This window comes from Fukomys damarensis, unplaced genomic scaffold (assembly GCF_012274545.1).
Source record: "Fukomys damarensis isolate Sample0158 unplaced genomic scaffold, DMR_v1.0_HiC HiC_scaffold_36, whole genome shotgun sequence".
NCBI lineage: Eukaryota > Metazoa > Chordata > Mammalia > Rodentia > Bathyergidae > Fukomys > Fukomys damarensis.
Window position 1 is genome coordinate 43,526,341 of NW_022900948.1, and position 12,338 is coordinate 43,538,678.

Here is a 12,338-nt window from a genome sequence, read left to right on the forward strand (position 1 = left end):
TGGTACTGGGGATCGAACTCAGGACCTTATGCTTGCAAGGCAGGCACGGTGCCACTGAGCTAAATCCCTGGCCCTCAAATTTTTTTTAATAATTTTTTTTGTAATGGTTGGGGATACAGCTCAGCATGAAGTCCCTGAGGCTCAATTCCCAGTACTGCAAAGAAAAAAAAGGAGTCGGGCCCCAGGGATATCAGTTCACTTCTGAGGTGTAGCCTGTCAGGTTTGGGGACAGGGGACTTCAGAAGCCCTCAGTCCTGTCTTCAGAGGGGCCGAGGTCCATAGGAAGCTGAGGAGAGGAAGCTCACAGTGCAGAGAGGAACAGATCTGAGCCCAGAGTCTGCTGTGCTGGCGGAACAGCTCTGAGCCTCATTTTTCTCCTCTGTGAACTAGGGGCTAGCAACAGCCCTTCCTCCGAGGACGCTGTTGGATCCATGAGATGCCTCCCTCACCGCAGGCGGCACGCAATAGGCACTTGGGAAGCCCAAGTTCTGTCCCTTGCTTCCACCTCCTGCATCTGCCTGCCTTGTCCTCAACTCTGGCCAGCTGAGGCCAGGAGAGGGGAAGCGAGGAGCTGCCCTCCCTGTGGCAGAAGGGAGGGGATGCCGTTTCCTGGGCCATTTCCTGGGATCCGCTCTGTGGCCACCACTTAGGCAGTTTCTCCCGGATGCCTGCCAGGGGCGGGGATGGGGCAGGGACTTCCTGGTTGGCTCAGAACCAACACAGGGCAAATCCCAGAGGTCGCTGGTGAGTCACTGGTCTGAGCTGTTGGATGCATAAATTCTGCAACCTGGGGGACTTGGATCTCCCAGCAGCAGCACAGAAACTCCTGGGTCATGGCAGCCCCTTCAGATCTTGACCTTCCTCCGATTCCTCACTCACTGCAGGGACTTCCTGCCCCGTGGATCTGGCATTGTCACCCGACGTCCCCTGGTCTTGCAGCTGGTCAACGCTACCACAGGTGAGTGCCCTCCATCACATCCAGGCCCGCTTCTTCAGCAACCACCCCACCAAGGTGCTTGCTGAGAAACCTTCGCCAGGGCGTCCTCTTTTGCCTCTGGGCCTCCACTCCCCATCTGGACAAAGGAGACGGGGCTGTTGTGTTTGGAGACGAGTCTGTTGCCGTGGGACACGGAGCCCAGGTGGGGTTCTGTGATGCCTACTTCCCTTCCCCTACCTGCTTCTGGGCAGAATATGCCGAGTTCCTCCACTGCAAGGGGAAGAAATTCACCGACTTCGAGGAGGTACGCCTGGAGATCGAGGCTGAGACTGACCGGGTCACGGGCACCAACAAGGGCATCTCGCCAGTGCCCATCAACCTGCGAGTCTACTCGCCACACGGTGAGGACCTGGCCTTGCCCCACCCTCTCGACTAATTTGCGTGGCTACGTCCCGGATAATTTCCAGGACCCGCCCTTTTCTGGTGCCTCAGTGTACGAAGCCTGCAGACTCCGCCCCCACAACGGCCCCACTTCTGCCCCAAGCCCCACCCTCTGGTGACTCCGCCCACCTCTGACCACGTCCACGCCCCCACCCCACTGTTTCAGCCATGGTGTTTTCCTAACCCCTGTCCAGTGCTGAACCTGACCCTGGTGGACCTGCCGGGAATGACCAAGGTCCCCGTGGGAGACCAGCCTCCGGACATCGAGTTCCAGATCCGGGACATGCTTATGCAGTTCGTCACCAAGGAGAACTGCCTCATCTTGGCTGTGTCCCCTGCCAACTCTGACCTGGCCAACTCAGATGCCCTCAAGGTCGCCAAGGAGGTGGACCCTCAGGGTAAGTTTCCCCCGGACAGGCCAAGTGGTGACATCTTACTTTGGGGGAGCTCCTGGAGAGATAAGTAAAACAGTTGCTGGATCCAGTTTATGCCTTTAAAAATCATTTTGGAGCCGAATATGGTGGTGCATGTCTCTATGCCAGCACTCTGGGAGGCTGAGGCAGAAGGGTCGCAAATTTGAGCCCAACCTGATCAACTTAGCAAGACCTTGTCTCAAATTTAAAAGGAGGGAGGACCTGGGAATGTATCTCAGTGCAAAGGCCCCAGCTTCGATCCCCAGTATTGCAAAAAAGAAAGAGATTGTGTTGGCCTCTCTGGAATGTGAAAGGGGGGGCAGTCCGGACTCGGTGGGGGTGGGGGTGCATAGGTCTGTGGCCCACACCCAGGCCAGCGCACCATTGGGGTCATCACCAAGCTGGACCTTATGGATGAGGGCACAGACGCCCGCGACGTGCTAGAGAACAAGCTGCTCCCACTGCGCAGAGGTAGGCAGACCACGCCCCTTCCGGCTCCCCGGCCCCGTCCCCCTCCCCGTCTCTCCCAAAGCCCGGAGCCCCTCACCCTCACTCTGTCCGAAGGCTACATTGGGGTGGTGAACCGGAGCCAGAAGGACATAGACGGCAAGAAAGACATCACAGCTGCCCTGGCCGCGGAACGCAAGTTCTTCCTCTCCCACCCGTCCTACCGCCACCTGGCTGACCGCATGGGGACGCCCTACCTGCAGAAGGTCCTCAACCAGGTAGGGGAGCAGGCGGAACAGGGCCTGGGGAGCCACGCCCCCCCGAGAATGGGAACGAGTAAGCATATGCAGTGGGGGGCCAGTAGAGGGGAGCATGCCCCTTCTGCAAGCAAACAGACCCAGAAAAGCAACTCAGCTCACCACTGACCCCTAGGGGTGGAGCAGAGCCTGACTTACCTTTTACCTGTCTGGGACCTGCAGGGGGAGCCCTGGGACTCGCAAGACAGAAGGACACCAAGACCTTGTGTGGAGGGAGGGTGGGGTTTGCACCCTGGATGAGAGGGTGGCTGGCTGGAGACCTCAATTCCCCCTGAGATGGGAGAAGCTGGCCTGGGGAGCATGGCAGCTTTCCCAAGGGTTTCCCATGGATGTTTCTCCACCCGGAATGTGTGTGAGCCAGGCACAGTGACACACACCTATCGTCCCAGCACTTGGGAGGCTGAGGCGGGAGGATCACAGGGTTGAGTTCCCGGCCAACCTGGGCTACTTAGTGAGTTCAAAGCCAGACTGAACTACACAGGGAGACCCTGTCTTTAGAAATAATAATAATTATTTTATATATATATATATACAGACTTGGGTTCCATCCTAGCCTCGTTACTCTCCGACTGAGACACACTCTCCACCTCTGCATCTGTAAAATAGGCATTGTGGTGACCAGACCCTCTTTCAGTGAAGGTTCAGAGAGATCTACCAGAAGGGCCTAGTGAAGAATTGCTGTAATAAGGAAGGTCTGAGACCCAGAAGGTGCGAGACCTCAGCATCCCTGCCCCAGGCACTCTTGGCCCGCCCTTTATGGTATCAAAAAATATTAAGGGGACTTTTGTTTCAGTCTGAGACAGTGGTACTCACTCGTAAACCCAGCTACTCAGGAGGCTGAATCAGGAAAATCGCAAGTTGGAGGCCAACCTGGGCAACTTAATAAGGCCCCTTATCCAAATAAAATACTTTTGAAAAGGGGCTGGGGATGTAGCTTAATGTAGAGTGCTCCTGGCTTCAAGCACCGGTACCGCCAGTTGATGATAAAAATAAAAATTTTTTAAATCAGGTGATTTCAAATATAAATTCAGATCTCTGGCTTATGTCGAGAGCTGAGTTATGTGCTTACTGACTCAAACAGCACTGCTCGGGGGGGGCCACCTGCGTGCCAGCCGGCAACCTCCCAGCATCCACTCCTGCCTGGTCCTGTGGCATCTGGGTTTATAACTGTGGCCTTAACCCCTGCCTAACCTGCACCCCAGCAACTGACGAACCACATCCGGGACACGCTGCCAGGGCTGCGAAACAAGCTGCAGAGCCAGCTGCTGTCCATTGAGAAGGAAGTGGAGGAGTACAAGAACTTCCGCCCTGATGACCCAGCGCGCAAGACCAAGGCCCTGCTGCAGTGAGACCCCCCACCCCCCACACCCATCATTCAGCTGCCCCATCCCCGGCCTCTCAGCACCCTCAGGCCGCACTGCTCTGCCCACAGGATGGTCCAGCAGTTCGCGGTGGACTTTGAGAAGCGCATCGAGGGCTCTGGAGACCAGATTGACACCTATGAACTGTCGGGAGGAGCCCGCATTAACCGGATCTTCCATGAGCGCTTCCCCTTTGAGTTGGTCAAGGTAGGGCCGGCAGCCCCAGGGCCCTCCTGAGCCCCTGTTCTACCCAGGACTCTTGGATGTGCCCCTCCGCTGACCCCTGGGAATGGGGTGGGCCCTCCGTCACCTCCCTGGGGACGGCCCTGACCGGCTTCCTGTCCCTGCTCTCCTCGCAGATGGAGTTTGACGAGAAGGAGCTCCGACGGGAGATCAGCTACGCTATCAAGAACATCCACGGCATTAGGCACGTACTGGGACCGGGGAACGGGCTGAACCCCAGAAGGCAGAGTCTATGCCAAGGCACAGGGAGTAGTGAAAGTAGTGAAAGCTCCCAGCTTTCCAGCTCCCAGAGCAGCAGGCTCCAGCCAGGGAAGGTGGGTGGGAGGCCTGGGCCACCCCATTCCCCGCAACCTCCTGCCCTCCTCTGCCGTCCCTGGGAGCAGGGCCTGTACGCACAGGGCACAGGTGGCCAGGGAAACCCCTTCTAGGGCTGAGCCTGCCCTTCCCCTGGGTGAGATACCTGTAAACACACCGCTGGGGAGGACCTGGGTGGAGCACCCACACGGGGATGGGGTCTGCCTCCCTCCTCGACAGTGGGAGTCTCTCCAGCCGTCAGACCCTCTCACATCCCCTTGGCTCAAGCCAGCCCATCCCACCTACCTCCCTCCTTCTGGGCCACCCAAGGCCCATGGGCCAGGAGGGATTGGGAGAGAGACAGACTGTTCTCCTTCAAAGCGTAGGCCCCTCTTCAGGGACCCTAATCCGCACCATGCTCATTCAATAAATGCATTCAGCAGGAAAAAATTAAAGCCCATACTATGCGCCAGGCAGTGACTGAGACCCCCATGGCCCTGCATCCATGCAGGCTCAATTCCACGCTTTGGCATAGAATTTAGATACCGGTAGCTGCGTTGGGTAAGACACAGGGAAATATCTCCGCCGAGTCTTCAAATGAAAAGCTCTATTCCTGGAAAGGCACTTAAGGAGAGCCCAGCTTGGCAATTTCTAAATCATCTGGGCCAGAGAACCTTTTGCAGGGACACATAAGAGAAAGCAGGACAGTCATCAGCAATACATACGGACCTTCTGTTGCTCCAAGAGCATCAGTGGGAAGCCCCACCTTAAAGCCCCCTGCCCATTTGACAGATGGGGACACTGAGGCCAGAGAGAGTAGTAGGGCTCCTCCAGGCACAGCTCAGGGGTCTGGGGAGGGGCCTGGCCTGACTTGGGGCAGGCACTGGCCTGTGACACTCTGCCCTTCTCCCGCTCCGGGCGTTCAGAACGGGGCTGTTTACCCCAGACATGGCCTTTGAGACCATTGTGAAAAAGCAGGTGAAGAAGATCCGAGAACCGTGTCTCAAGTGTGTGGACATGGTTATCTCGGAGCTAATCAGCACCGTTAGACAGTGCACCAAGAAGGTAACCCGCCTGCCCGGCAGCCGCCTCCACCCGCCATGCACCGCTGCCAGGCGTCCCCTCTCCTCACATCCCCACGTCCCCACTGCCTCCACGGCAGCATGTACAGACCCCAGCGGGGTAGGGGAGGTGAGGGGGACCCACCTCCAGCCCTGTGGACCACGGGCTGGACACTGGGGAGACAGGGATGATGGCTGGACATTGGCCCTGAGCACCCACCATGATCGCCCCCAGTTCAGAGAGAAAAAGGCTTGGGGAGCCTGCTGCACCCCTCCCCACCACAAAGGTGGGTCCTCTTGGGGTCTCTAGGGAGGGGCCGTGGGAAGAGACCGGTGAGGTACAGGGTCTTCTTGGGCGTGGCGCTGGGAGCCTGGGGGCGCGAGCAGCGCAGAGGGTCCAGGATTAGCGGGGGCCATGATTCTGCTGTGTTCCCTCCCCGCATTGTCACCCACCTTCACTCAGGCCCCTCACTTAGGCCTCCCCTTCTGTCCACATCCAGCCTGCCTGGGACAGAGCTGTCTCCCATCTGCTGTGTCTCCAAGTCCCCAGGGCCACACAGAGAGGCGAGGCTGAGGAGGGTGGCACCCACCTCACAGCAGAAGAGCTGAGGCTTGTCCACGGTGCCAGGGCTCTGGACTCCCACGCTGACCGCACCCCAGCCTCCCTTCCTCTGCTGTCCCCACTGCTGCCCCGGCCCTCTCTCACCACCTCCACTCTTTCTGTCTTCCCTCTTCTCTCTCTTTCTCTTTCTGTCTTTTGAAGCTGAGTCCCACCGGAGCCTTTTGGAGGAAAGGGATGGACCCTGGGAAGAAGGGGGCGCAGGAGTAGGTCAGGGAGCTGGGGCACGGAGGCCAGACCGCTCCCCGAAGCTCCAGGAGGCCTCCAGCAGACCCCCGGCACCAGTCGGCAAGGGGAGGCACCTGGAGCTGCTCACTGCACAGCCTGGGCGCCTGGGTGCAGCCGCCCTGGGGGAGGCTGGGAACAGCGCTGGGCTGAGTCAGGATGAAGCAAATGCAGGGGTCCCTGGAAAACTTAGAATTGAACAGCGTGGTGGGCAGGGTCCTGGCCTGGCTCAGCTCCTTAGGAAGACCCAAAGCATACACAAAGATGGGTCTGGAAAAGGGAGAGTGAGCAGGCTTAGCATAGCTGGGGAAGGGATGGGCAGCCCTGGGTGAAGTCTAAAGCCAGGAGGGATCTTTACTCTGGGCAGGGGCTTGGGCCCCGAGCCCCCTGGCCATTCGGCGCCTGGGAGGTGTGAGCCGGGTGGCGCAGGGAGGGCCGGGTCCCGTGCTCACTTGTGTTCTGTTCTCTCTCTCTGTGTCGGTGTCTCTCTTCCCCCATGCCTGTGCCATCCTTCCTCACCCTGGAGCCTGGCCTGCTCGGCTTTCACTCCCCCCCTCCCCCCCCACCTGCCCACCTGGCCGCTCCCCCTGGCCCTCCTGCTCCTGCTCCTCCTCCTCCTCCTCCTTCCCGGGTGCAGGACGGGCCTCTTCACACCTGACCTCGCTTTTGAAGCCACAGTGAAAAAGCAGGTGCAGAAGCTCAAAGAGCCCAGTATCAAGTGTGTGGATATGGTAGTCAGTGAGCTCACGGCCACCATCAGAAAGTGTAGCGAAAAGGTATGGCGGCCGCCTGGGCGGGGCTGGGCCCAGCCGTCCCTTCCTCGAGGCCATGGCCTCCCGGGGCCGGAGCCATCTGCCGAGCATACTGGCAGCCTCTGGGCTCTCCACAGGAACCAGACTCTTTCATGTGCTGGGTGACCCCTGGCCTGATGTTTCCTGCCGGCTTATAACCCTGACTCTCCTGGCCCTCATGATCCCTCCAAGCCCCGGACTTTGCTCTAATTCACGCTTCCTCAGCGGCCCCCTTCCGTCAATAAGAATGACAGTGACAGCTGGACGTGGTGGCACACACCTGTAATCCCAGCATTCAGGAGGCTGAGGCAGGAGGATTGTCGAGAGTTTGAGGCCAGCCTTGGCTACTTCTAAGTTCAAGGCCAGCCTGAAAAGCCAAAGAAACAAACAAAAACAGTGACAGTGAGGACCACAAGACGGACAAGAGGGCACATGGCTGCTGCTGTGGGCCAGCACCAGATTAAGTGCTTGCCCTGACCATCTGGCTTAACTCTCTCAGCGTCCCACAGAAGTGGGTACCAGAGACTCTAAAAGGAAAAGCAGATTTAGGAAGGGGGTCTGGGGTCCGAGCCTCCTGAGGTGGGGAGACATCCAGTCCCTCAAAGCCAATTTTCCCCAAAGCATACTGGGTTACTCAGTCCACAGGAATCGGTGCATGTTAGAAGGCTCAGCCTCCTTTCGAGTTGCCTGTGACCTTTCGGATACCTTTTTCCTGTTTGTCTACTTTTGGGGTATTTTGAGGATTTTCAGCCAGGTCACCAAAGCAGTTGTTTTTCCCCCTGGGTGTACGAGAGAGATCCCCCTGGCAACAGGAGCTTTTCCAGAATCCAGATAGCCCCGTAGCGCCCGCCAGCTCCAGTCTCACTGGTGTTCCAGAAAGCCCCCTGTGCTGTGGGGTGGAGCACAGTAACACCACCCTGATTCTGGTCTGCCCGGCACCCTGCCACGTAGAGACAGGTCCCAGGTCCTTCAACTTCGGGATCTGTGTACACCCTGTCCCCTGGCCCACGCACAGTGCTTCCCCCGGTCCTTGGTCTGGCTGAGACAAGCAGTAGAGAGCAGTTACAGCTAATAGCTTCTGCAAGACTGCCCTCCGAAAGAACTTCCTGCCTCGCAAGCACAAGGACCGAGTTAGATCCCCAGTACCAAAAAAAAAAAAAAAATCCTTGTTGCTTCCTTCCTTTTTTTTTTTTTGTTTTTGAAATAGAGTGGTTCAGGCTGACCTTGAACTCGCAGTGATCCTGAGATCCTGATCCTCCTGCCTCTGCCTCCCCAGTAGCCAGATTACAGGCATATGGCACCATATCTGGCCAAATCTTGTTGGTTTTTTTGTTTGTTTGAACATACACACACACACACACACACACACACACACACACGCGCACTGGCTTGCTGGGTTATCACACTGCGTCTGTATTAGCATCCTACTCTTGCTCTTATTAGATGCATTTGGGGAGCAATTATTATATAGTCTACATAAACATTTTTAATGATTGCATGAGTGTCTAAGAAATAGATTTATTGTGGTTTTACTTAACCACATTCCTGTTGTTGAGCATTTAAGTAGCTGTCAGTTATTCAATATTTGGAATAAATAACCTGGCCTTCAATATCTTTGTATATAAAGATATATTATTTTTTCTTTCTCAAGGATTGCTTCCTAAGGCCAGATTCCTAGACAATTGATTACTAGATATGAACATTTGAAAGCTGTAGAACACTTTACCGAATTGAGTTCCAAAGGGGAAATAGTAATTTTTGTCAAGGGTAAAATTTTGGAAACAACCTAGGTATCCATCAAGAAGAGATCGATAAATCAGGCGTGGTAGCGCAAGCCTGTAATATCAGCCCTCTGGGAGGTTGAAGCAGGAAGATTGAAAGTTTGAGCCCAGCTTGGCCCATTTAGTGACTTAGCGAGACCCTGTCTCAAAATGAAAACTAAAACAAAGAAAGGCCTGGGGATGTAGCTAGTGCAAAGGCCCTGGGTTCAGTACCCCCTGCTGGAGAGTGGGGCTCAGTAATAGGTCAAGTATTATACAGAGAGGGGAGACTGCAGCTGTTAAGCAGCCAAGACATATTTATTTGTTTCTAGTCATATGTCCTTCCACAATTTACTGTGGGGGAAAAAAAAAACAAAAACCCAGGTTTCAGAATGGAACACATATGGTGGTGGTATTTGTTTGTTTGTTTGTTTGGGGGGGATTTTTTGGTACTGGGGATCGAACTCGGGACCTTGCACTTTCAAGGCAGGCGGCAGCAACACTGAGCTAAATTTTGGGGGAAAATTAATTAAATGATAAAATTTCACAGTCAAACCAGCTGTGGTGACACAAGCCTGAAACCCCAGCTACTCAGGAGGCTGAGGCAGGGAGATTACAAATTCCAGGTCAGGCTGAACAATTTACCAAGATTCTATCTCAAAATTAAAAAATAATAATACGGCAAAGGATGTAGCCCAGTAATAGAGCACTCCTGGGTTAATCCCCAGTACCAAGCCCAACGTGGTGGCTCACACCTGTGAGCCCAGCACTCGGGAGGCTGAGACAGGAGGATCACTGTGAGTTTGAGGCCAGCCTGGGCTGCATAGTGATTTCAAGTACAGCCTGAACTACATAGCAAGACCCTTTCTCAGAAAAAAAAAAAAAAAAAGGGAAAAGAAAAAAATCCCCAGTACCACACCAAACACAAAACCAAAAAATCCAAATTTACATTCAATAGCCACTAAATTTTATTTTAAAGGAGGGCAAGGAACATAGGAATCTTTCCATTTCTACTTCACAAATTTTACTCATATTCAAATATTTTACAGTTATCTGTATGATTTAACAAATAGAAAAACTGATCAACAAAAATGTTGAAAAGGAAAATTTTGGTCAAGAAACAAGCTGGGTGTGATGACGCACATCTATAATCCCAGCACTCAGGGGGCTGAGGCAGAAGGATCACCGTGCATTTGAGGCCAGCCTGGGCTACATAGTGAGTTCAAGGCCAGCCTGAACTGCATTGTGAGACCCTGGCTCTAAATAAATAAATAGCAGGAAAATATTTTTGCCTTGATTTAATGAACAGTATTTTTCCTTAATAACAAAACTCATCTATCTTTTTTTTTCTATCCATGAGGGGTTTTTTTTGGTTTGTTTGTTTGTTTGTTTGTTTGTTTTAAGAATAGCAAATCCTTCCTGTGAGATATTTGATAAATGTCTAACTCTAGGGACTGCTAGCCCTGCCGGGACTACACTTTTCATGTCTGATGAAATTTAGAATTTAAGGTTGGGTGTGGGGCTTGCTACTCAGTTATCTGAAGAACCCTAGGAGGGACACGGAGAAAATGAGGCTCAGTGAAGTCTGGTCACCTTGCTAAAGACAGCAGGCAGGCAGGGCTGGTGGGAGCCCAGAGCGCTGTGGCTGCAGGAGCTGCCTCCCCAGCCACTACACCCATAGGCTCCAGGCTGCCTGCTCTGCCAAGGCAGGGAGAGAAAAGTTCCATTTTCAGAACTGGCTAAAAGTCCCAGAAATGCTCCCAGGCAGCCAGAATGGAAAAAGATGCTCGAAAGGAACAGAACTCCTCAAAGGGGGCTGAGGCTGCCCTGCCACGTGTGACGCGTGGAAAACTTGAGAAATGTCCCATGCGGGCGGTGGGTGGGAAGACTGGTCATGCTGTTGGACAAGTTGCTCCCTCCTCCCTTCCTGTCACCCCACATCCAGCCCTGCCCTGGAGTAGGGGCGGGGTCTCCCTTCAGCCTTGGGGAACAGCAGGTCTCCGGCTCCCTGGTGCTTGACCACCCCAGGCACGCCCTTAGTACAGCCACAGGACAGGGTGAGGGCATCTCTTGAGCTGGCATGCAGGGCACCGCTTTCTTCCCTGTCCTCCTGCCCCTCCTGGCCCACCAGCTCCTCGGCCCCCATCTCACCCTGAGATGCACCCCAGTGGCCCCGGTGCACCACCCTTCGGCTCTCGTTCCGCTTAGAGGGGCCCACCTGAGGGGCCTGACCCGGGCACAGAGAAAGGACAAGCCGGGCGTGGTGTGGCGCATGCCTGTGATCCCAACACTTGAGAGGCTGAGCCAGGAGAATCACCACAAGTTCAAGGCCAGCCTGAAGTACATAGCGAGACCCCATCTCAAAAAAGAGAGACAAGGCACTGCCTAGCTTTCCCAGCCAGGTCTCACACCGGGAGGGACAGCGCCCCTGGAGGGCCCCGCTGGAAGGCTCTCTTGGTGGCCATCAAGGCCCAGTGAGCCTCCCTCCCTGTGCCCGCCGCCCAAGGACATCCACCCTTCATCCATCCCTCCATCCCTCTATGCGCCCGCCAAGCACTGCCGTGCCCACAGCCCATTGGGGTGGTTTCTGCCCAGCGGGTGGGGGAGGCCCCAGCTCAGCTCTCTGTGCTCAGGGCAGGGTTTCTAGGAGAGGACACAGCCAGCTGTGGCAGAGTCCGTCGCCTGGGCTTTGTGCAGACCCAGCTAAGTGGAAGGCAGGGTTCACAGAGCAGGGTTTGGAAGCAACTAGGAGAGGAGGCACTGCCAAATCCCCACCCCAAGGGAGCAGGGTGCAGACAGCTCGAGCGTCAAGGGCGCGGAGAGGGACAGGACTGGGGGGATCGTACCCAGGGCCCAGCCAGGCCCCGCGGGGTACTGCTCATGCTGCTGGCTCCCTCGCTCCGCATGCCCGCCTCCCGTGCCCTCGCATACCTGCCTGCAGCCCCTGCATGCCCTCTGGTGTGACTGCTAGTTTTCCCCTGCGATGTCCCCACTCCCAGCTCTGACAGAGCACCACCTGTCCCGCCGTACTCAGGAGGCCCCCTGGCACTTCGGGCCCTGCCCTCCCCGGTTTCTCCGGCAAGGACTCGAGGCTGCCCATGCCTGCTTCCCCACCCAGGCCCGAGCCTTAGGAAGGCCCGGGAAGCAGCGCCGTCTCACAGCCTGCGTCCACCCCCCGCCAAAGTGGCACTGCGCAGGCTGGTTCCCGGGTGCTCCTTCCCACCGAAGCTGCCCAGACAGACTGAAGAAGAGGGCCCGGAGCCAGGGAGCCCCGTAAATTGTCATTCGGAACCACCCTGAGGGAAAGGGATGGTCAAGGCCTGGTGCCGTCCGCTTCCTGGGAGCCCAGGGCCCTCTTCCCGCCTGGCAGGCCTTCTGTGTGCACCTCCCGCCAGCCCTGGACCCCGGGACTCGGGACTCAGGGGGGGG

At 55.9% G+C, this 12,338-nt stretch overlaps 1 protein-coding gene across 1 annotated transcript in view; it reads left to right on the top strand.

The window, feature by feature from the left end:
• The window catches only part of Dnm1 (dynamin 1), a 26,047-nt gene that overhangs the window by 418 nt on the left and 13,291 nt on the right, over positions 1-12,338 (top strand). Inside the window, exons 2-10 of the mRNA XM_010627439.1 lie at positions 779-958; positions 1,189-1,338; positions 1,573-1,776; positions 2,164-2,262; positions 2,356-2,516; positions 3,758-3,900; positions 3,988-4,123; positions 4,276-4,343; positions 6,996-7,134. Of these exons, the coding sequence (XP_010625741.1) occupies positions 779-958; positions 1,189-1,338; positions 1,573-1,776; positions 2,164-2,262; positions 2,356-2,516; positions 3,758-3,900; positions 3,988-4,123; positions 4,276-4,343; positions 6,996-7,134 (1,280 nt within the window). The remainder of the gene's footprint in view (positions 1-778; positions 959-1,188; positions 1,339-1,572; positions 1,777-2,163; positions 2,263-2,355; positions 2,517-3,757; positions 3,901-3,987; positions 4,124-4,275; positions 4,344-6,995; positions 7,135-12,338) is intronic.